The following is a 25,593-nucleotide window of genomic DNA, read 5'->3' as shown; positions in this document are numbered from 1 at the left end:
TGGATTCAGCATCTCTATCGAAGTATCCACTCCTCTCATTGTATTATTATTAGCTCCTTAAACCGTGCCTATGCCTTCTCACAAATACGCACTCTATAGGAAATCAGACAGACAGACAGATCACAGTAAATGTTTGCCATTACTTGTTGTAATGGAAATCGAGGAAAGAATTGTGATTATTGAGGAGTTCTGCTTCTGCTCCTAGTGAGAGACTTGTTCTTTTACTCTCTCCCCATCAGTGGGGAGCTGAGTGTCTGATCTTCACCCAGTGAAAGCTGTAGAAGAGCAGAGCTAAGGATGGGTTTAAATGGACAGCCAGCTGATGCTGCATATGCTTCACAAAAGAAACATTTGCATGGACAATGCTTTCTGAACAAGCAGAAGGGCATTCTGCTCCAATGACAAAGACCGATTTCAGATTAAACGATGCTACAAAACAATGGTGGGAAGCAAAAGATTTCTTTCCTAAACAAGAAAGAAATCTAGGCACCTGGATTTACAATTTACCATGATGACAGATTCCAGTTATACAGATTTCCAGAAACTGTGGAGTCACACCCTGCAAGCCAAAGCCTCTCCTTTTTTCCAAGATGAGTCAAAATCCCAGTCTGTTTCTCTAACATTCCTAGGCTTTCCATTCACTTTTTATGAAGCTTCCTAAGGGGCATCTCATTTGCACCAGATAAACACCTTATTCTGCAGCTTCCTAGGATGAATAAGCAGCCACTTCTCAGGACATGCAAAGATAAAACAGTCCAAGGACTGCTTTCTCTTTGCAGTGTCTGCAAGGACACAGAGGTGTGGATGGTGGAGTCGGAGACACTACGATATTTAAGGAGGAAGAGGAGTGGGCCAGCCTGGTGTAATTGTCCCCTAATTCCACCCTTGACACACCATAGTAATCTATAGGATTTGGTTGGCAACAGAGAAGAGAGGTCCCAGTTCAGGGGTTTGTTTTATTTAAAACATCAAAGAGGGAAGAATTTTGTGGCTACCCTTGGAGGAGGAAGCAGGTTGCACATCTTTTACCCTCCCCTCTCCCTTAGGGCAGCACCATGGTCATCTGTGTCAGAAGTTATCTGGTGGGGGTGCGAGGGAGCCACAACTGGCAGCAGATGCTCCTTTTTTCAAAAGTTTATGTTTGGTTTAATTTGCCTTTTTAAAAAAAAGTCCATGGATCAGCACAAAAAAAAAAAAAGAAACCAAAAACAAAACGTGGGAAACGCAACTAAAGAGTCCAACCCAACAGCTTGGAACCCAGCGCTACAATCTGTGATGCCACGGTGCCCGGTGTGCCACACGCAGGGCTATACGGCGTGGGCGGCAGCCAGTGGCCAGGGTCCCGTTATATTAACCGTTGGACAATGACGGCATTGAGTAGGTTTGCTTCCTTCAGGGTCTGGTCCTCGTCCGAAAGCTCTTTGTTTGGGAAGGTGGTCATGAGGACAAAGCTGGTGGCAGCCATGGCCGGCCTGGCGTCTGCTATGAAAAGCCGAACATCACGGATCCTGCCCAGGAGAAAAAACAAGGCAAAATGTTTGGCTGGGCCCCATTTCCAGGCTGACAGGAAAGAAACACCCTTGCTTCCTCCAGGCAAACGTATCCAGTTCATGTGCACCAGTACCAAATCCTCCATCCACTCTACTTACCTGTGGCTGTGGTTGAATTTCTGGACAAGGCGTCCACCATCAGCAAGCCGGATCTGAATGTTGGTGGTGGGCTCAGACTCATCAATGTTGATTGAGGAACTAGCTTTGGCTTCATTTTCAGCCTGCTGTGCTGGAGAGCTTGTGCCCATCACTTGGGGGGCAGTGCTGGAAAAAAGAAAGAAAGAAAAGACAACATGTTTTATTTTTGTCTTGTTTAGTTTTGTCATGGGGCTTATCTTTCTGTCCCAACAAACCCACATGCAACATGCTTCTGTGGTGACCTAGAGATCTTCTTTCACAGCCTACGCCTTAAAGAATACTTCAAGGACAGTAAAACCTGTCAGGACAACAACTCACAAGGATCACCCCTGTCTCCACAGCACAACAATATACACTATACCAATAAACAACCAAATATCTCTCAGAGTCAGAAAAAGAATTCCACTTGGACTCCTCTGGATGGTCAGCGCACAGAAATTGACTTCTACATAGAATGCTTCCACCAATGTGCCCGGACAGAAATAATAAATCGGAGACATAATTTACCACACAATCTCAGCCGCAAAGAACAAGATGCTACACACAGGCCCAGGAAGAATTCTAGTATTGTTATTAAAGAGGCTAACAAAAGACATGGACAAATCCGATTACATATAGGAGGCTGAGAGGCAACTGTCCACTGCATTTTACAACATCCTGCCTAACGATCCCATAGATCGGTGGTTCTCAACCTTCCTAATGCCACAACCCTTTAATACAGTTGCTCATGTTGTGGTGACCCCAAACCATAAAATTATTTTCATCTCGGTTACTAAGACCATTGGAAATATGTGTTTTCCTATGGTCTTAGGCGACCCACAGGTTGAGAACCGCTGCCATAGATGAATACTGAAAGGAATTACACAGCCTACTCAGGGAATTTCCCATGGAGGCACAGAACCAAATCTGAATTGACACACCACAAGAGCCTCAACCAAGCACATTCTATCTATTTCTCAAAATACACAAAGAGAGCAACTCAGGACAGCCCATAGTCTCAAGCATTGGAACACCTGTAATTCTTCATGCCCTAGCAGATTGAACTACTATGCCAACAGAATATTCACTAACTCCTAAAGTGGAAAAGTGAGAGAAGGGCTCCCATTTGCTTCACCTGGGGGTCATCCTCCTTAATTTCAGAGCGGTTAAGTCCTGTGTTAAATTTGGATCATATAGGCCTTTGCTGGTCAAGTATTTCCAATATACTGCCTTGAGAACAGGTGGACCAGAGCCTAGAATAAGTAAAAGAAATCATACATGAGGCACCTGATTCTGAATGTAAACTTGTGGATGGCAATGTGTAATTTCATGCAGACAACTGTCAGGACCAGAAGCATCCACCAGACTACTCCAAAGGGAGCTGGGAAGGTGCCATGTCTGCCAGAATGACAGAGCAATGAGGATCTGAAATGTGATCATATCACTCTCTGATTGACCTGATGTATTTTTGGCACTGGCTTTCGCAGCTGATGGTGAGTCTGTAATGGCTGCGCTCCGATTGCCTCTGTCTAGAAAAGTTAATATCGTTTGCATTTCTAATCACATTAAGCAGGGCTGGCTGGTTTAAACCGGGTTGGTTTAAACCAAATGATTTTTTAAAAAAAAACACTCGTTTATTTTAATTTATTATTCTTTTCTTTTTTAAATTATGGTTATTATTACTATTTCCCAACTCTCTTACTGGAACAACAATGACTGTTCGAATATAAACATTTTAACTTGAACAGTTTATTGGCAGTTGTTCATTGTTAGACCATAAAGTGTCAGTAACTATTTTAATCACTTTATTTTATAGTGCAAGAAATGCCATTCAGAAACAAATCCTTCAATTAACCCAAGTTCAACCAAAACAACTTGCGTGTAAAATAACACTTTTAAAAGAACAATTATTATTTAGGCTAGTGGCCATAAAACCTGAACTACCTTTTGCTACTTTATTTTCAGATTTAGCTATTGGTGTAGTCCTAAACATTAATACAAATAACAAAATAAGCAAACAAAAACCCAGTTTAAACCAAAACAATCAGGGTTTGGTGTTTTTTTTTCAAACTGGTTTTCTCCCAAGATACAGCCAAGATACAGAAAGTAACATTTCTGCTTGATTTCAGTTTTTATATGATTGGAAATTTGACCATGAAAGGCAAAAAACAGAAGTGAAGTAGGGGAGGATTTCTAAGGGCATCCCTATTGGATCAGACCAAAGTCCAGTATCCAGTTTCCAACACTGAATAATCAGATATCCACAGGAAGCCTATGAGAAGGGCATGAATGTATGGTCTTCCACTACTGCCACCTTCCAGTACCTGGAATTCAGAGGTAAACTGCCTCTGTACACAGAGGCTCCACTTACCAACACAATGTTGATTTCTCTATTCCCCATACAAAGTCAGTGGCCACTTGTGCCTCTTGCAGCAGCACATCCCGCAATTATTAATTTATTAAAATGTTAATCTCTCACCCTATATCTAATGATTTCAGGGTGACCTACAATAAAATCAACTTGATCAGTTTTAACACAACTTCGGACGGGAAAATATAATTAGAACAGACTGAAGGCGTATTAAACAATTTGATGTGAAGGTCTGTTGAGATTAATCTTTAACTGGAGAAAGACTATTTTACAGATTTCTTTAACATTTTTTGTTTGTGTGTATGTGCCTTCAAGTTACCTGTTGACTTATGGAAACCCCATGAATTTCATAGGGTTTTCTTAGGCAATGGATCCTCCGGGATAGTTTTGCCAGTTCCTTTCTCTGAAATACAGCCTATACCAGTGATGGTGAACCTTTTAGAGGCCGAGTGCCCAAATTGCAACCCAAAACCCACTTATTTATTGCAAAGTGCCATGTCCCTCTGGCTTTCTAGTGACAAACTGTGCTGGGGGGGACAGCACATGTGCCCACTGAGAGGGCTCTGAGTGCCACCTCTGGCACGTGTGCCATAGGTTCGCCTTCACTGGCCTATACCACCTGGTGTTTGTTTGCAGTCTCCTAGTCAAGTACTAACTGGAGATGACCCTGCTTAGCTTCCAAGATCAGACAGGATCTGGTGCTTTAGGATATTTAGACCTATGTATGTATTCATTATATATGAATTCAATTTGTTTACTTCCTGTCTCTGTTTGCTCCTAGAAGTTTCCAGGAGAAGCAATTATAAATAATAAATAATAAAAACTTTATTTCTATCCCACCTTTCCAGAGATCAAGGCGGGTTACAATGGTGGATTTTGCAATCCAACAACATACAATTTACAATAAAAACATTGTCAGAAATTTACAATTACATTATATAAAACATATAAAACAACAACAACAATAACAATTCCAAGCTAGCAGCAATTGTAACAACGGTGAGGGGGAGAGGGATCACAACAGGGCTATTGAGGGTATGCCTGTTTGAAAAGATACGTTTTCAGCCCTTTTTTAAATTGGGCTAGGGAGGGGGTCGAGCGGAGCTCATTGGGGATCGAGTTCCAGAGCTTAGGGGCCCAGGTGGAAAAGGCCCTTTGTGTAATGATGGCTCGTCTAGCATCTGGAACTCTTAGGAGATGTTTATCACCCAATCTGAGAGTGCGGGGCGGATTATATGGAGAGAGGTGGTCCTCTAAGTACCCTGGGCCCAAGCCATTTAGGGCTTTATAGGTGATAACCAACACCTTGTAATGTGCCCGGAAGCGAATAGGCAGCCAATGTAGATCTTTAAGTACCGGTGTTATATGGCTGGCCCTGGAAGATCCAGTGACCAGCCTTGCTGCCATATTCTGGACCAGTTGAAGCTTCCGGGTCTGGTACAAGGGTTGCCCCATGTAAAGCGCATTGCAGAAATCCAAACGAGAGGTTACCAGAGCATGTACCACTGTTTCTAGGTCCCACCGGCCCAGATAGGGTCGCAGCTGGCGTATCAACCGAAGCTGATAACAGGTACTCCTGACCGTCGCATCCACCTGAGATGTAAGGTGAAGCGACGAGTCCAGGAGCACCCCAGACTGCAAACAGAGACCTTCAGGGGAAGCGTGACCCCGTCTAGGACAGGTGGACAAATCTCCAAACCTGGACCTGGGGAACCTATCACAAGTACTTCCATTTTCTCTGGATTCAGTCTGAGTCTGTTTTCCCTCATCCAGCCCATTACCGAGTCCAGACAAGCATCAAGAGGAGAGATGCCATCCCTGCATCAATCGGAGACACAGAGAAATATATTTGTGTGTCATCAGTGTACTGATAACACCGCGCCCCGTGTCTCCGGATGATCTCTCTCAGCGGTTTCATGTAAATGTTAAATAGCATGGGAGACAGAATGGCTCCTTGAAGGACACCAGATGTAAGTGCCCTCTTATCGGAGCACACGTCTCCCAGCTGCACCATCTGGAACCTGCCCGAGAGGTAGGAATGGAACCGCTGGAGCGCAGTGCCCCCAATTCCTAACTCCCTCAGGTGTTCCAGAAGGATACCATGGTCGATTGTATCGAAAGCCGCTGAGATGTCCAAGAGCACTAACAGGGACACGCTACCCCTGATCATCGACCAAGGCGACCATGGCAGTCTCAACTCCATAGCCCGCCCGGAACCCAGTTTGAAATGGGTCTAATCAGTATCATCCAAGATCGATTGAAGCTGGAGTGCAACCGCCCTCTCGATCACCTTTCCCAAAAATGGCAATAGCGAAACAGGCCGATAATTACTATGCATCAGGGGGTCAAGGGAGGGCTTTTTGATCAGCGGTTTCACTACAGCCAATTTCAAGCTGGTTGGAAATTGCCCATCCCTGAGTGATGTATTAATAATTTGGTGTAACAAGGTGGTTACACCCACACACCCCTGAGCCGCCAGCCATGAGGGACAGGGATCGAGACAGCAGGTTGTTTTCCTTACGCTTCTAAGGATCTTGTCCACATCCTCAGTACTTAGACTCAAAATGATCCAGTACAATAGAGTCCACGGAAGCTCTGGAGGCCTCTACACCGGATTCTGACCCAATAATGGCGTCGAGATCAGCCCTTATCTGAGAGGTTTTATCCGCGAAGAAGTTGTTAAATTGGTCACAGCAGGCCTTGGATGGTTCCAAAATAGGGTTCAGAGAGGAGGGAAGCTGCGTAAGCTCCCTCACTACTCTGAACAGCTCTGCTGGACGCGACTCCTCGGACGTGATACGCGCAGCATAGAATGAATTCTTTGTTGCGTCTATCGCCACTCCATAGTCGTCTAAAAGAGAGGCTAGGAGTGCCTTGTCGGCTAATTCCTGATGTCTCCGCCATTTGTGCTCTAGTCATCGCAGGACCCGCTTCCTTGCCCGGAGATCTTCAGAATACCAGGGCTGTTTTTTGGAAGCAGGCCTGAGAGGACGCTTGGGAGCGATACTGTGTATAGCCCTGGAGAGATCAGTGTCCCAGATGGTAGTCAGGGCATCAACAGAATCGCCGTCACATCCAACCATATACCCCTCTAGGGCTTCTTGGAACCTTTTGGGTTCCATCAGCTTTCGAGGGTGGACCATTCTAGTAGGTCCGCTACCCCCGGGAGGGATCTGGGTAGATGCCTTGATTTTTGCCTCCACTAGAAAATGGTCCGTCCATGACAGGGCGGAAATGTTAGTTACTTCCGCCCACGGACTTTCCATATCCGTACAAAAGACCATATCGAGTGTATTACCCGCAGGATGCGTCGGCCCCATGACCAGTTGAGACAGGCCCATGGCAGTCATGGTATCCATGAACTCCCGAGCCGCACCGGATCGATTATGGCTGGCCATGAGGGGGATGTTGAGGTCCCCCAGGACAAGAAGCCTGGGGGACTCCAACACCAGCTCCGAGACCAGCTGTGTCAGCTCAACCAGGGAATCTGTTAGTGAATGGGGTGGCCGGTAGACCAACAGAATCCCCAAACTGTCTCTGGCCTTTAGGGTCAGGTAAATACACTCGATAAAAGAGGTTTGTCGGACATGGTTCCTGGTTAGAGGAAGGGTGTTCTTATAGATCAAGGCAACTCCCCCCCCCCCCCGCCCACCTAACCTGGACTGGTCCTTAACTGAGAACCCGGCAGGGAGGTCCTGTGTCCACACAGCTTCACCTCCAGGCCCAAGCCAGGTCTCAGTAATGCAAGCCAGGTCGCAGTTCTTATCCTCCAACAGATCATATATAATGTGGGACTTGTTCTTCACAGACCTGGCATTGCACAGGAGCAGAGACAGGGTTTGTGGTACGGTTGGATTGACCCTCAGGCCTCTTTGGTTAGGAAGGTGGAAGGAAGGCAAGATAGATTTTACACATCGATTTCGTCACCCTTTCTTTTTTGGCCACACTGTAAATAGGGTGGACTGGTGAGTTCAGAGTGGTTGGGGAACCACAAAAAGCTGGGAAGGGCATTATGTGACCCCATAGATTCACTTTGACCACCCCTTAGTAAAGGAAGAAACATTTTGCTTCCAGCCCTCTCCCATGTTTCCACCAAATGTGCCGGTGAGGGTGATGGGACAGGGAGAAAGGCCTCTCCAGAAGATCTCAAAACACACGTAATATCAGATGTGGAGATAATCGTCTGTCAGGTAGCATGAACTGAAGCCATACTGAGTTGTATAGTTCACAACTAGCACTGTGAGCTGTGTCTGTAAACAGACCAGCAGCCAGGGGAATTGTTCCAACAAGAGAGCTATATGTTTCCTAACACCAGCCTCAGTGACTGTCTGTCTGCAAATTTTTGGACCAGCTGATGTCCAAAAACTCTTAAAAGGCAGCCCCATGTAGTACTCTCCCCATGACCGCTTACAGGGGAAATGTAGACCTTGACTGGTATCACCTGGATTCTTCCAATTAATTCTTCTCTCAGAAACAACGTGGCAGGCACAGTTTACGATAGGTATGTGCACACACAGAGAGAAGAGTCTTGATCAAGGTGGCTACTCACCTGCCCAACTTCTGCCCTTCTCCAGTAAAAGCCCTGAAAGTCCCTCGGGGCTTCACAAAGTCCTCATCACGATGGTCCTCCAGATCCAGGTTCACCTGCCCGCCACGTGCCAACCGACGAAGTTCTGCAGGAACCTCCCTGGCAAAAGGAAGGGAAGGAACTAATTTAAAGATAATGCAAGTCACCTAACTAGCCAGGCCCTCCTTTCTGGATGATATAATGGAGAGGGGCCTGTTCTGTCTCCATGAAGGACATGCAGAGTCTCAGAGCATGAACAGCCCCAGCCTGAAACCTTTGATACTGGGCGCCTTCCTACACCCCATTATTACCCCCTGCGGATGGATTCCAGGAACTGGGAATTGGATGGGTCTTGATAGCTCCTCAGCTCGCCGCTGTCCAGGCTGAACCCACTCTTCCACAGTTTCAGGACCACATGTACCTGCAAAAAGCAAAACTGTTTCCAATAGCTGTAGGGTGTCTCTGACAAAAAGACATTAGCAACACACTCAGGCAAGTTCAAACCAGGGAGCTAGACTGGGAGTCAGGCTGCAGAAACACCAACTCTCTTGTCCCACAGTAATAGGTTTCAAAGAGACAGCCATGCTAGTCTGTTTTAGCATAAAACAAAAAAGGGGCAGGTGAAAAATGAAGGAAACAAACACCTTTAAGACTAACAAAGTTATCTTAGCATGAGCTTTTGTGAGTATCAACCCATGCTAAAATAAAGCAGTCTGCAAGGTGCTTCTTGATTCCTTCATTTCCCTTCCTTCATTTTCCATTTCATCTTCTCCCAGATACAAAGCAGCAGCCAAATAAACGACTTGAGAACTGTATATTATTTATTAGATTTTCAAAAGAAGCATCTCAAGCCTTTGCTGTGGGTAAAATCAAAGTGGACTTGGTTATTTCTCAAAGAGTGAATTGTGCATCAATAAATGGATGTTTTGGTTTGGAGCTGTTTCAGTTCCAGTATGGCAAACGGACCAATTTGGAGCACTGAACTAGGACTCTGGGAGACCAGGCTTCAAAGTCCCGTTCGGCCACAGAAACCTACTGGGTGACCTCAGGCAAGTCACACACACTCTTTGTATGAGGAAGGCAATGGTGAAATTCTCTGCATAAACCAGAGCTAGTTTAATGCAGTGGTTGGAGAGTTAAGACTTGCACTCTTGAGAGGCCAGGGATCAAATTCTCATCCAGCCATAGAAACCAATTAGGTAACTGTGAGCTAGTCACTTTCTCTCAGCTTGAGAGGAAAACCTCCCCAGAAGAGATACGATAGGGTTGCTATAATAATTGACTTGAAAGCACCTAACAATAACAACTTGCAACTAGAGTACTCTCATGAATCAATGGGATTTATGTAAGTGCTGATTCACCATCTAACAACCCATTCAATTGACCACTCTAAAAGGTATTACTAGGAGGATTCAGGCCTTAGAAAACAAATGCATCCACTGTGAGGTGTCCAATATTCCAATGTGCAGAAGAAATTGGAGGCACAAAGTCCTCAACTAATGGCTATTTTATTACTAAAAAAACCTCAACGTGTCCTGGCTTGTGTATATTCTTAAAGCCTGCTTCAGGGTACATCTACCATGTAACTTCAGAAATTTCTGGAGCTGAAACACAGCAAATGTGAGAGTTTCAGCTCCATAAATTGTGCACTCTGAAACATCTCTGGTTTCTTCTGCACATTTTATTGGGTGCTTCCCAGTTTTTGCTTCCTTCAGTATCCCAATGCCTTCTGGACAAAAGAAGCAGAGATCTCCACATATTTTTTTCTGAGCATCTCATGAGAATGGAAAATGGAAAATCACTGCCTCTTGTTTCTCTCATTACATAACTGGGCCACAGTTCCCATGGACATTTGGACTATTTGGTCAAGCAACCATTCTTTGATCTTTGTTTCGGTGTTGCCAGAGAGAAAAATCTGGGATTAGATCCCAGACTGCAGAATGGAAACCTTGGAAGTCACCACAACATCTGTATCTTTTAGCTCCATCCTAGAAATACTCACATCCTGGGCTGCATTCTGTCTTGCCTCTCCTGCGACATAAGCAGATTCCTCCTCAGGGGCTGCTCCCAAGCGGTATCCTCCACCTGCAAAGGGCTGAAAGAGATAAAAGAACCTTTAAGGAAAAATAACCTTGTGTTGTCCTTTAATGTTGTGAGCCAGTCACAGTTGTGGGAAAAGAGCAAGAAATAATAATAATAATAATAATAATAATAATAATAATAATAATAATAATATTGCTGATGTTGTTGTTGGAAGATGTCAAATGGACTGACACACCTGATGCCCAAAGATTAGCTTTTCTCCCCCCCCAAAAAAAATCCAAAAAGGGACAGAAGCAAATAGTACACATATTCAATATATAATTATATCAGGGTGGTGTTTATATGGGGTGTGTTTTAGTTATGATTTTTAACATCTGTATATTTTTATGTAATTTTATACTGTTTTTAGATCACTTTAATTGTTTTAAATGTTTATTGTAAAGTTTTTTAAAAACTTACCTGTGAGCTGCCTTGGGTCCCTTTCTGGGAAAAAGGCAGAATATAAATGAAATGAAATGAATAAGCAGCTAGCCTGACAGATAAATTTTGGCCAGTATTAATTTGGCTTTAAGATTATCTCACCTTCAGTGAATTCATCGCACCATAGCTTCGCCTGAACAGCCACTGATAATAACCCTTCTCTGGTTCTTGAGAGTTTGCAAGTTCCTAGTCATGCACATTTGCTCTATTTTCACACCACAGATGACCAGTTTGCAGCAAAACATTTTTAAAAAATGTTTCCTCCTCTTATCTTTTCCACCCTACTGCAGTGTGCTGAACCTCTTAGTACTGATTCCAACTCCTTATCTTTTCCTCCAATCCCTGTTTCCATGTCTTCAGCTATCTTATCCTCTGGAAGTCCTTCTTAAAGTCCACTCTGTCAATCTCTCTCTCTCTTTTTTTTTTGGTCCTCCTTGAACTTACTTTACATCAGGAGCAGGGCAACTTTTTTGGCCTGGGGAGGTGTCAAATTCCAATTTGGAAGGTTCACAGTGGTGTTTCCTAACCCTGGGCAGGGCTAAGGACATGTGGGCACAGCCAAGCAAACAGGACAAAATAAAATAGGTGGAATTTAACGTTATCCTTTGCAAATGGGACATTTCCCAACAAATGTGCAAACTGCAGCTCATTTCAATGCACATGAGAATATAAGAAGAGACTAGAAGCAGAACCAGACCAAAGGCCTCTCTAGACCAGCATTTTCTTCACAGTGGCCCATTAGTTGCTTATGGGAGCCCCTTAACAGGCACAGGTACAGCAGCACCCTGGGCCTTATGCTCCACAATGACTGACATAGAGAAATGCTGCCTCTGATATGGGAAGCGATAAAGCCATTCTGACTAGTAGCCACTGACAACCTTAACCTTCATGATTTTCTCTTTTTTTTTTAAATTGTCCAAGACTGGAGCTATCTCTACATCCTGTGGCAGTGAATTCCCCAGCTCTGTGTGAAGAAGTCCTTCCTCTTATCAGTCCTGAATCTTCCATCAACTAGTTCCAATAGATCACTCTTTTGGTTCTTGTAGCTAAAGCCAGGGACAAAGCATCTTGTCTTCAACTTCTTTTACACGAAATATATTTTTATACATCTATTATGTCTCCTTTACTTGCTCTTTCTCTGCAAGCTAAACAACCCCATAACACTGTAACTTTTCCTCATAGTGGTTTATCCAACGAGGACTAAGCCTCTGCACAACTGATTTCAAGCATGCAAAGCACTGTTAAGCTCTAAGCAAATCTACTTTGAAGTTCAGCAACATGGCAATGTTTTAAAACTTACACCCCTTTAAATACTCTCTTCTCTCTGATGGGAGATAACAGCAGGGCGGTGGATGTAGCGTGGGGAGTGGTAGAAGCAACTCTTAGGATGGATTAACCTTCCCATCCCAGCTTAATATATCTATCTCTCTGCTGCCACCTGACTGCAGATTATCCCCTCTTCACATTTTCATTCTTAAGTATCTGAGCAGTCTTCAGAGACCATTTCTGGAGAAAGGTAGAATATAAGTCAAATAAACAAGAGCCTGTTCAGAGCTCACCTTCGGCCTGCTCCCCTCTCCAGGGCTCTTAGCTGTTTTCTCAACGGCCACGGCTCCATGCTCTTTGGCCCCTCGGAACAGATCTTCCACTAGTTCATTAGGACTCTTCTTCCTTGGCGGGCCAACAATCTGCTGCCCACTTCGCTCTGAACCCCCAGCATAAAACCTGAAAAGTCAACAGACCCTCACCATCATCGTGTGTTTTCATGGGAGAGTATTAAGACACTGGTTGGAACATTTGTGTATGCATGTGTATCTGGGTTGGACAAATATATCACAACTCTGCAGGCAGACAATCCAGGTTCCCAGGAACACCAATGAGGGCATTTAAAGAAAAAGTCAACACCCACCACATTTACTTATTTGTGATCTGTCTTGTAGCCACAGCAAGTGCTGATCTCATCTTGGAAAATTCTCCTGCTCCCCCACCTTAGCATCCAACATCCAAGCCAAGAAACAGATTTGGAAAGATCTGTTAAAAACCTATGGACATTTGCTCTATTTTCACTCCACAGATGACCAGTTGGGAGCAAAGATGCTAGCAATCTACCTAACAAGAAGATTCAGATAAACTTGCCATTAGGCCTTTGCGCCAACATGCCTCTCCACAGCCAGCTCTGCTCTGCGGCCTGGCTCAGCTGACAACAGGCAGCAGCTTATCTGCAGTGTGCACACTCCTGCAAGATTTGGACTGATCGTCTGACACACTTGCCTCAAAGGGGGGGGGGGGTACTATTATATCCAACCGGACACTGTGACCCCTCAGCGTTAACAAGAACTCCCTTGTCAAGAAATACTCCCATAGTTAAGTTCAGATAGCAAAGCCAGCCACCTAGAAAGGCCAAACGGGTGACAGCCAGAGGAAAGAACAAAGACGCCAAGCATCAGACAATACAGGTATCACCTCAATTTCTCCAGTTCTTATGAATTAGTACCAGAATGCATTAACATTGCATGGTGAGCAAGCACCCTGTAGCAGGCTAGGAAACTCAGCTATGAATCAAGATGACTTTGCTCCAAGTTCCGCTTCTCTCATGAATTCACCAAATGGTTTTCGGGTGGCTCTCCCCAAAAACCTCACCTTTCAACCACGCAACAGGGGGAAAAAACTGATCTACTTACAGGTCTGAGCTTAGGGTAACAAGGCAGTGTAGGTCAAGAGCTGTGAACATTCTTGACTTAATTCATTAGTTCATTCTGCACCAAGACTGCTCTGAAAATTAACAACTGCCTTGATGTTCACAAGCACACAAGTGCACTTCACTGTATATGATTTTGATCTGCAATACCATACTTGAATTGACTCAGTGTGCACAGGTCCTGAAGGTCTTTAACCTTCTGGGTTGCTTATTTGTGTGTGGCTCTCCCCTATTATGCCACACAAGTAAGGCGCTGTATAGACGTGCCCTATCAGGTGCCGTCATTACACATGAGGGGCAGCATTTCCTGACACACCTTGCACATAACAAGGGCGTAAAAATGGTGGTGCCCTATACACATGGGTGCTGCCATTTTGATGTGACAGACGCCTAGCATCCGCATGTGTCAGCACCTTCATGACACTGCAAGTGCGCCATTGGCACTGCAGACAGAAGCCTTTTTTGCAGCTTCTTTTTGTTGCGCAAGAGAGCCGCGCGGTTTGTCAGGTGCGGCTCCCTCGCGCAACAAACGAGGGCGGCAGTATCCGCCTAAGTCTCCACAAGTAAGTCTCCACAACAGACTAATCCTACTATCCTTCTGTTTTTCTTATTCTGCTACTCTGCTACAATATCAAAGGACCAGACCAAATGGATACTCTGGAATAGAATGTGTTTGATGCTCTTTTGGTTGCATCCAGACCATTTTTTGTATCTTAGCATCTGACACACTCAGGAAAAACACTTAAATATTCATCTACAGTAGCAGCCTAACACAGAAGCTGGGATCCCAGGGCTGGTTTGAATGAAGATTGTGGTTCAAACCATGTACACTCCTAGAAGCATGGGGAGCAATGAGACAAGATACGCTTGTGTTACACAACACTTCACTTTTCCCTTTCCTCATCCTAGAGCTGAAAGGTGCCCCTTTATCCTTCTCCACAACCAGGTAGATTGAATATTTGGGAAGAAAAGGAAGAAGCTAAACATCCTGGACTTTATGAGGGGTACCACAGGAGTGAGAATTAGCACAGGGTAATGGTTCAAGTGCTTGATTAGGACTCCAAGAGATCAGAGTTCAAATCCTCTCTCCGCCATGGAAGCTCACTGGGAGACCTTGAGCAAGTCACACTCTATCAGCTTTAGAGAAGGGCAATGGCAAACCTCCTCTGAGTAAATCTGCTCAGGAAAATCCTATGACAGTGTTGCCATAAGTCAGAAATGACTTGAAGACACATGATAATACAGCCACAGAGTAGTCACTTTTGAGAAGCTGCTTTGGATCCCTCCCTCACAAGAACCTGAACTCTAAGGATGCCCATCATTGAAGTCAGTATCTTGGGCCGCAAGGGGGTTCCTCCCTGTCACCTATGGAGTAGAGACCTCTAATTTCTACCAGGTGATATGAGGCCACATTTGGCTCCCCCTTGACTAGTAAAAATAGAGTAAGTGGCACAAGTGAAAGAGTATATTAAAATTTAATCAAATACAACGCTACACAAATATATGTAAATCCCATGGGTCAGAGAACTCAGCTTTTCTTGATGCAGAATGCCTAGCTGGATATTAGCACATAAAAAAACCTAATAATTCCATCTTATGGCTAAGAAGAGAGCAGCCACTTACTATGCAAGGGCTGGAATGAATGGGCTTCAGACAAAGGAAGGGAAGGTCATGCCCTCCTAGAGCAGGGACTTCAACAGCTGCCTCAACAGTGATTAATCCCGCCCAACACAGACATTTCTATAGCAGCATCAATGTATTTCCAGGGACAAAGCCAGACTTTCCCACTCCTCTCATCCTCTCCTGGTAAGTAAGATGGAGATCTCGGCATTCAACCAGCAACAAACCTTTGTCCTTCTTCCTCCTCCTCCTCCTCTTCCTGAGCATGGACAAGATCTCGGAATGATGTCACCCTGTGGTCACTGGAGAGAATAAAGGAAAAGCCAAATGAGTTCAACTTCTGCTAACGTGATCTTTCATTCTCATGCATTCCTTCAAGTAACCAGTCCTCCTTGCGTTTTACACTGAGGTGTAAATCCTGCTAGGTAATGCAAACAATATGAAAAAAACCAGAAAGAAGATAGGACCAGCAGAATGCAGAATTCTATAATGACAACAGCACAACATTCAGAATGGTGCAAGGATGCAGCAATCTGGGATACGGTGCAACTGCATCTTGCAAAGTTGTACAAAAAGCTGAAATCTGGGCAGAGAAGGAGACAGACAGGGAAAGGATGAATAAGTGGTAATTCTCACTGAAATGTGATCCATGGAAAATCCCAACCTTCTTTTCTCTTTGCAAGGACACCAGTGAAGCAACAGTACTAAGCAGCAAGTCAAACAGAGTCAAAAGGGTAATTAAAAGTTGAACATCTACCAGGCAACAGAAGGATCACATACATATCACATACATGCTCAGAAGGTGACCTATGCACATTACAACTAACCACTAAAATTCTGTGATTATGAAAGAATGGTCACTTTGGGGGAGGGAGAGCTACCATTTTGTAAAGATCCACAGAGGAGGGGTAGCACATCTCTGTGTGCTCTGACACACCCAAGAGATTCCTATCAATAAAGGCCAGGTCTCTGCAGACCAGTATCAGGAAGGCAGCTTTCACTCTGATCCCATGTATCCCTGAGGCAGCATACGGGAGCAAGAAAAGAATACATTCCAGGAGACATCAAGAATGCAGCCTTCACCATCTCTTTAAGATTGGAAACCAATGAGAATAAAGCCAGCCTGCTTCTTGAAGCAGAATTCCAGAACATGGCTTCAGAAACTAATTGTTTAGGCACTGCTAAGGGTCCTGGTGTGCCTTTGAAGCTGAATGCAAAGCACTTGCCACGTTGCTGCAAATATGTTGCTCTTTCATTATTCTCTCTATGTAGGTAACTTTAAAAAAATAAAATTGGTTAATGGCTTTTTTACATGTGTCTATTTTTCCCTATTGCTCTCAACATCCAAATGAGTGAAAATGCAAACCTGAGACAACAGCCAATAAAGTTAAATGGTATGACATTTACAAAACCTTCTACAGTCCACAACAGGGTCATGCTGAGTCATCCAAGACTCTAGCTCCTCTGAGCCAATTCTGTCTGCTGGCATCAGCTCTTCAAGATATTAAAGAGGAATTTTGCACAGACTCAGAACCTAAGTTCACCCCATGACAGGATATTGAATAGTGGGCGGGGGAGGGGGGGCCTGAATCTGAATTGTTTGCAGCTGCATGGTATGCAGTAAACTCCTGCATGATATATGGTAAACCCTCTGACAGCCGCAAGAGTTTTCCACATACCATGCAGCTGCGAACAAGTCTACATAGGGACCACCAAACGCAGTGTTCAAACATGAATCAAGGAACACAAGAGACACTACAGACTGAGTCAGCCTGAAAAACCAGCAGTAGCAGAGTTATAAACCATCCTGGGCATAAAAAGCTGTTTGAAAACACTGAAATTCTAGACCATTCCAACAACTATCAGGTCAGAGTACACAGGGAAGCCACTGAAATCCACAAACACCTGGACAACTTCAATAGGAAAGAAGAAACCCTTAAAGTGAACAAAGTTTGGGTACCAGTCTGAAAAACAGCAAAATCAGGACTCAGCAAATGCAAATGAGAAACCACTCAGGGTCAGGGGCTTTCCCAGCAGACAATGATCACCAATTAAGCAGACACTGATCCTCTTTGCATATCCTCCCACCCTGAGACCTGGCCGTCAACAACAGAACAATACAGATTAACATGGAGATCACTCCTCCGTACCCAAGGTATATACCCAACTCTCTTCCATGCCACTCACAGATGCTGGCGAAACGTCAGGAATAAACTCTTCTAGAACATGACCACATAGCCCAAAAAACCCACAAAAACTATGGATGCTGGCCATGAAAGCCTTCAGCTGCACATATAGCCCTGCTATTTTTAAAATGCTTCCAGGACTTTGCAATCAGCCTAAATGAATGCACATTCTCAAAGTGTAAGAATGACTTAAAAGGCACACCTAACCTCACTGTTCCAGTTTACCAACACTCCACCACAAGCCCATAATCGGGGGAACTGTAGTTCAGTGTATGCTAGAGATCCCTAGCAGCATATTCCCAGAGCTTTCCAAAGTTGCAATTCTCATCTCCTTGTGGAAACTGGCAGCTATATACTGACAGTATATAGGTGTGCCCAAAGGCAGGCTAGTTTGTTCTCACCTGGGTGTGGTACCTCTGGTAACAGAGCTCGGAGCAGGCTGGGGGAGTGTGATGATGTCTTCGTCACCTCCATCTTCGTAGAAACTGGCCAGGGCAATCTGAAAAGAGGGATTCACAGCAGCTTTTGACACATGGTACCACCACTTAGTGCCATCCAAGGAGGCTGGAGCACAATGTTAAATTATCCCATACCACCGTCTGCACCACCCACCCATACCAAAGGGTAAACAATCCAGGAAAGCCCCTTGGGAAAATCCTGCTAAACCTGGGCATTTCACTAAAGCTTTGCTGAAATTTGGCACCACGAGGGGGGGGGGGGTATGAAGTGAAAAAAGGAGGAGGAATCAGCCAGGGAAGTCTTGATTGTACCAACCCAGCATCACTAAATTCTTGGTAAACATCTGATGCAATTTTATAGTACTTTCTAGTTTCAAGAAGTCTTTATTAGACTCAACAAACCCAGGATGCAATCATCCTTATACACATTGTACATGGCATGAAGGGGCAACTTTCAGCCTGCCAGATGTTCTGGCCTCCATCTCTCCTAAGTCCTGTCTCACACTATACGAGTTCTAGTGCAAAATATCTAGAGGGCCAAATAGTTCCCCACCCCGATACATGGTAATTCTTATTTCAACTGTGTGGTGGGATAGCCCATCTGCTGAACTCTCCCAGGCAATAGTATTATCTGATCATTATAAAAGTGTTTTTGGAACTACACCAGCTGCAGGACACTGATGAAACTAAACAAGTCCCTGCCCACAAACTCAACCTACAGGCAAAACTGAAAGGAAGGGAAAGAAAGCTTTGCTACTGCAGGATGAATGATTTAAAACACACACACACACAAACAGAACAGGTCAGAGAAACAGAATGGTTTCCAATTGGCAAAGGGGTCAGGCAGGGCTACATCCTTTCATCCTTTTGTCACATCATGAGAAGGCATGACTCACTGGAAAAAACAATAATGCTAGGAAAGTAGGAGAGGAAGGCCACATACTAGATGGATGAACTGTAATAAGGAGGTCATGGGTATGAATTTACAGGACCTAAACAGAGCAATGGAAATTAGGGAGTCTTGGAGATGTTTCATCCATGGGACTGCCATGAGTAGAGATTGAGTCCAGGTGCTTAACAACAAAAGAATTTTTTAAAAAATATTATAAAGTAATAGGAAGTCTATAAACTAGGTAATCTAAATGTAAAAATAACAGATCAAAACAGATTTAAGTAAGAAATGCCAGAGGAAAATATGTGGGTTGTATTTTGCTTTCTAATTTTATTGTTGCTATGATTACTATGTATTTTTATTTATTGCTATTGTTAATCACTATCTTATTTTATTGTTATTGTTTAATGTACTGCAATGTTGCATTTGTTTTTTAATTCATATTTATTGTTATTTCCTTGTATTATCCCCTCTGTTGTAAGCCGCCTGGATCCCCAATGATTGGGTGGCATATAAATAAATCCTATTATTATTCCTATTGGGTTTTTAAAGGCTTCCTTGAAGGAGAGAAAGGCTTGAAAATTATTGAGGGTGTTAATGCATGAGACAAGAAAGCAAAGTCAGAATTAGCCAAAGATGAGGGATAACGGAGTGGAAGTTATTCAAGAAATTTGGTTTCTGCTAAGCCATAGGCAGGAAGGACAAGTTAATGGGACTTGGTAATGGGACTTATTAGGACAGGATAGATAAAACAAGTGGATAAGTAAGGCCCCATAGAAACCTAAAACTCAAAAGAAGCCAGACTGACAGACTACTAAACCAAATATTTATTTATATAATTTATATAATAAACAAACAAACAAACAGGCATAGATGATCAAGAGCCTGGCTTGGACCTATTTCCAGCAGGGTAGCTCTGTAGCAAGCCAGGCCCAACTGTGCCTAGCTTCTGAAAACATACATGATTTGTCCTGTTTAGGGTGGTATGGTCTGCAAAACCACAGGTATGTCTTTATGGTGTTCCAAGAAACAAAATCTGAAATACTCCAAAACCAAAAAAAATTGTCATGAAAGGCTGAGGCAGTGATTCCTTTACTTTCTGATGGTTTAACATACACAAACTTTGTTTCATGCACATTATTAAAAAAATATTGCATATTAAATGTTATTCTGGTTATGTTTATAAGGTGTATATGAAACATAAATGAATTTTGTGTTTAGACTTGGATTCCATCCCCAAGACATCTCATTATGTACCTTTATGTAAATACAGGTATTCCAATATCCAGAAAAATCCCAGGTCCAAAACACTTCTGGTCCCAAGCATTTTAGATAAGGGAGACTCAACCTGCACATATTTTCAAATGCACCCTAGATCATAATCTAGGGTGTTTTTAAATATGTACAGGTTAAGTCTGTTATGTTGCACTTAGAATAAATTCTTCAATGTCTTCAGCTCATGAAGAGACAGAGCCCTCCCTCCACGGCCAACTGTCATCATCCAGCCTGGAGGGAGTGAGGGGGTGGGTAGGGGCTAATTTTGTATTGCAATTTTTACTGTACACTGCTATGATCATTGCGGAATAGTGGTCTATAAATAAAACATTATTATTACAGTGCGCCCGCGCCATACGCGGACTTGAGCGTATGTGCTCAAGCCGCGGCGCGCGCGCGGGGCAGAAGGGGTGGCGCGTCCCATTCAACTGAATGGGCGCACGCGCCCGTTGTGCCCCCCGCCTGCCCGCACCGCCGCGCACGAGCCCCATTGTTTCCAATGGGGCTCGAGCATAGGCGGAATTCGCCTTACGCGGAGGGATCTGGAACGGATCCCCCGCGTAAGGCGAGGACGGGCTGTATTATTATTATTATTATTATTATTATTATTATTATGTGGAGGACCATTTGTGTTCCTACTGTAATGTGTGAAAAAGCTCTGACCTGTTGGAAAGAAAACTACAGTAAGTCCTTTTTCAGAAGGCAGATGGAATTGCCTTTACGTTCCAGACCAAAAGATTTCAGATACCTGTTTACCTGAGCCTGGAAATTACTGCTTCTGAGCAAAAATCTTGTCAGTCCCACAGCTAAAAGTGTCTTGTGATAGATGGGGTATCACTATTCTGGGACTCTGCAGCTGTGTAGGACTACAATTCCCAAAACTTCCTGCTTCTCAGTAGTGCCAAGTTGCACAAGGCTGATTTGCAACATGCCTATGAAACTTTTCAAAAGACACCATAGAATCAGAGTTGGAAGAGACCCCAAGGACCATGCAGCCCAACCCGCTGCCATGCAGGAATACACAACCAAAGCCCCCCTGACAGAAAGCCGTCCAGCCTCTCCTTAAAAACGTCCAAAGAAGGAGACTGCACCACACTCCATGGGAGTGTCTTCCCCTATCACACAGCTCTTACTGTCAGAAAGTTCCTTCTAATGTTGAGGTGGAATCTCTTTTCCTGTAGCTTGCATCCATTGTTCTGGGTTCTGTTCTTTGGAGCAGCAGAAAACAAGTTTGTTCTATCTTCAAAATGTGATACCGCTTCAAATACTTAAACAGGACTATCGTATCACCTCTTGACCATCTCTTCTCCAGGCTAAACACATCCAGCTCCCTAAGTCTCTCCTCATAGGACTTTATGGTTTCCAGGTCTTTCACCATTTTGGTCATCCTCCTCTGAACACAGTCCAATTTCTCAACATCCTTTTTGAGCTGTGGTGCCCAAAACTGGACACAGCATTCCAGGTGAGGTCTGACCAAAGCAGAATAGAGTGGCACTATTACTTCCCATGATCTAGATACTATACTTCTATTGATGCAGCATACCAATGGTGTACAAGGAGCAGGTTTAGAGACTACCTCAGCCTGTGACACCTACATAACTGGAACAGTTCCAATCTCCCTGGAAGCTGAAGGACCACACTGGGAACTCGTTCTTCCTGAAACACAGGTTGTCAAACTACAAGTAGTTGCAATCTGTGCCAAACGGGTCGCTGCCCCATCTCTGACTGCAGTGAACATCTAAGAACCCGATCGTTTAGCAAGGAAAATGCCTAAAATATGGAGAAGGAGGCTCCAACAGACCCATCTTAACTAAAGAGCTCTGACACTAACACCTTCTCGCTCTTAGGGTCCCCACTGGAGTTGTTTTACCTTGATCTTGAACCACTATTTGGCATATACTGGCTTAGCCACCAGAACTATGAGAGACAAAGGAAATTTTGAAGGAGGAGTGGAAATTTCCTTGCAACTCCTGACCAAGATCCCAATCAAAGGAAGACAGACAGCAAAGCCTGACCCAAAAGAGGCTACAAGGCTGCTCCCTTCCCCCATCCCACAACAGTCAAAGGATATAATACAAAATCTGATTGACTAATGTCAGTACGTCCTGAGGAAAAACCTGTCAATATAACCATAATACAAAACTACGCTCCAACTACAGAGGAAAAAGAAGAAGAAACTGAAAGATTCTGTGCTGGAGTCTAGGAGGAAGCAAGACGTCTTTTTAATCACAGATCAGACGGCAAAGATTGGAAACAGAGCAGAAGAATCAAGGCTTGGGGGGAATTGGGCCTCGGATCAAGAAATGAGGCTGGACAGCAACTGATTGAATTCTGAAAGGCCAACAGCTTGTTCATGGCAAAGACATTCTTCAACTAACTAAAAGGCGACTATATAGGGCAAATATAGAAATCAATTCATTCCCGCCCGGTCCCAAGAAGGGCCATTCTTGGAAAATGGAATCTGCTTCCAACAGATAAGACCAAAGGAGAGACAGTCTTTTGGCACAACTAGTCACAGAAAAGACTGGGGCTGCTGCTACACTGGAGAATTAATGCAGTTTGACACCACTTTAACTGCCATGGCTCCATCCTATGGAATAATGAGATGTGTAGTTTGTTGTGGTACCAGAACTCTCTGAGAGAGAAGGCTTAATGCCTCACAAAACTACAATTCCCAGAATTGCACAGCTTATAGCAGTGGCAACTAAAGCAATGTCAACCTGGATTATTTCTGCCATGCGGATGCAGCCACAATTGTAGAAAATGCAACAGGGAGTCATTCTTTGTTAGACCGATGCAGTTGTTTTAGTCTGCGTTGTGCTGAACTGCATTTTAGCTTTGTGTGTGTTTCATTCCCATTTTAGCGTATGTGGAAACCAGCGTGGCATTGTGGTTTGAGTGTTGGACTAAGACTCTGAAGACCTGGGTTCGAATCCCTGCTGAGCCATAAAACCGATGGGGTGACCTTGAGCAAGCCATACTCTCTCAGCCTCAGAGGATGCAACTTCGTCTGAAGAAACCAAGGAAACCCCACAATAGGGTTCCCTGGGGCTGGGTCACCATAAGCTGGAAACTGTTTGAAGGGACACAAGAACAACAGAATTATTAAGAAGCACGATTTCAGGCGGAGGAAAGAGAAGGAGCATGAAGAAGGCAAGGGGCAGCCCAAAAACATGAGGGGAAGGAGAGAGGGCTCCGAAGGCAAGGAGTGGAGAAGGCAAGGGGAACTGGCTGAGGGCAGCCTGGCAAGAAAGAGGGGCCAGAGAGAAGAAGCCTTAGGAAAGCAGAAGGAAAATGGCGGTAGGAAGACGTAAACAACCATGACAACAACAACAACAACAAAGATGATATTTTCCTCATCTCTGGGAACGGCTGTTCATTTACACAGAGCGTCTGAGTGTCTGTTTGTGGAAGAGTACATCATGAATCTCTTGGAGATTGGGGTCTCCTTCTATCAGGGCTGCTTTGCTTATGGCAGGAAAGGGCTGGGCTGCCTGGCCCTTGGGGCCCCCCTTTCTGCACGATCTATGATCCCAAACCCTCTAGACTGGGCCCAAGGAGGATTCTGGTCAGCATCCGAAAACAATAAAGCCCAATGAGGAGCAACTGAGAGATCTGGGGATGTTCAGCCTGGAGAAGAGACGGCTCAATGCCTGGGTCACTCTGGGCAGAATTAGTTGCTCAGGGACCCACTGCATCAGCCAAGACTGTGATGCAGCAGCTAAAAAGGCCAACGCCATTCTAGGCTGCATAAATGGGAGGCTAGTGGCTCCCAGAACTCCATAGCCTTCGGCCAGAGAGAGAATCAAAGCGGTGCCAAACCGGGTTCTTCCCCCAAGCCCTGCCCTTCCCTTCTACCTGGAGGTCCCCTCCCGCCGACTCCAGGAAGAACCGCGCCCGCTCCTCCTCGGCCCCGGTCACGGCCACGAACTCCCTCAGCGCCTCCTCCCGGTCCGCCATCTTGCTTCGGGGTGCACCGCCAAAGCGCTCCGCTCCGGCCTCACTTCCTTCCCGCTTCCGGCCGAGCCTTGCGTCACTTCCGCTCCTTTTGAGGCCCGACACTCAAACCGCTCCGGGCGAGAAACGGCGACACACGCGCTGCAGCGCCACCTGGCGGCGGGTGGCAGAAGTGACGGTCTGCCGTTGCAGTGATATGAACAGCACTAGCGCCACTTTCATTAGAGTCTTGGAATCCTGGAACTTGTGTTGTTGTTGTTGTTGTTGTTGTTGTTGTTGTTGTGTATATTTTAATTTTACTTTTTTTAAAAAATTGTAAGCTGCTTTGAAATCAAAGCATTTTACATTTTTTTTTAAAAAGTAAAATTAAAACATACATTAAACTAGGATTGAAGTATGACAGTATAAAAACAGATCACCCATTTAAAAAAACTGCAGTCAAGAGATCAGAAGAAGCTTAAGAATGGGGAGGCAGTTATGAAAGAATTAGAAAAGATCCTAACATGCAAAGATGGACAACTGAGCACGGAAGTTAGAATCATACATCCCAGTGCTGAGGATCCCAGGGACAGCAGCCAAAAGGACAGGCCAATGGGTCCCAGAGTGGATCAAGCCAGAAACCTCCCTGGAAGAAGCCAAGATGACCAAACTGAGGCTGTCGTACTTCGGACACATCATGAGAAGGAAGGACTCATTGGAAAAGGCAATGATGCTGGGAAAGGTGGAGGGAAGGAGGAAGAGAGGAAGGCCACAGGCCAGAGGGAGGATGGACTCTATGAAGGAGGTCACTATGGGTTTACAGGACCTAAGCAGAGCAGTGGAGGACAGAGGGTCTTGGAGATGTCTCATCCTTAGGGTCTCTCTCCATTCATCAGCAGAGGCTTGAGGGCAGTTAACAACAACTCTTTATGATCTCTTCTAGTTCTTTCATTGCTGCCCTCTCTGTTTCTTATTTTCTTCTTATTTCTTGACTGCAGTCTCCGTTCTGATTGATGTTTGATCCAAGGTACAAGAAATCTTTAACCATTTCGATTTTCCCTCATTGTCTAGGACTTGGTTAAATCTGTGGTCATGACTTTCGTTTCCTTTGTGTTCAGCGTTAGGCCTGCCTTTGTACTTTCCTCCTTGACCTTCCTTAGTCATTGTTCCATGTCTAGTGAGGTTTTCTACTAGTCGCCTGGAGTTATCTGTGTATCTTAGACTGTTGATATTCCTTCCTACGATCTTCACTCCCCTTTTCTTCTGTGTCCAGGTCTTTATACGATGCTTTCTGCATACAAGTTGAACAAGCAGAGTGATAATAGACACTCTTGGCTGGCACCTTCGGCTTGGATATGTGCTAATACTCCAAAATATGCTAAAATCCAAAACAGAGAAGC

At 44.5% G+C, this 25,593-nt stretch overlaps 1 protein-coding gene across 2 annotated transcripts; it reads right to left on the bottom strand.

Annotated features, from left to right (window-relative positions):
- Window positions 1–936: 936 nt before the first annotated feature.
- On the bottom strand, window positions 937–24,286 carry NSFL1C (NSFL1 cofactor). Of its 2 annotated transcripts, XM_089513494.1 has the most exons (10): window positions 24,116–24,286; window positions 18,034–18,131; window positions 15,674–15,748; window positions 12,688–12,853; window positions 11,108–11,131; window positions 10,608–10,700; window positions 8,917–9,026; window positions 8,588–8,725; window positions 1,650–1,814; window positions 937–1,508 (listed from the first exon to the last, which is right to left on the bottom strand). In XM_089513494.1, exons 1-10 carry the CDS (start codon window positions 24,215–24,217, stop codon window positions 1,346–1,348), a joined length of 1,134 nt encoding a protein of 377 aa, XP_089369620.1. In that variant the 5' UTR covers window positions 24,218–24,286; the 3' UTR covers window positions 937–1,345. The 2 variants fall into 2 exon arrangements, with proteins under 2 accessions (XP_089369620.1, XP_089369621.1); XM_089513495.1 differs by lacking the exon at window positions 11,108–11,131 and having other exon boundaries at window positions 24,116–24,284.
- Between the last annotated feature and the right edge of the window lie 1,307 nt (window positions 24,287–25,593).

The sequence above is a fragment of the Sceloporus occidentalis genome, unplaced genomic scaffold (genome assembly GCF_023333645.1).
Source record: "Sceloporus occidentalis isolate IW3139 unplaced genomic scaffold, rSceOcc1.0.p SCAF_3, whole genome shotgun sequence".
Classification (NCBI taxonomy): Eukaryota; Metazoa; Chordata; class Lepidosauria; order Squamata; family Phrynosomatidae; genus Sceloporus; species Sceloporus occidentalis.
The sequence above is the reverse complement of the archived record's forward strand: the minus strand, read 5'-3'. Positions and strand labels throughout refer to the sequence as shown.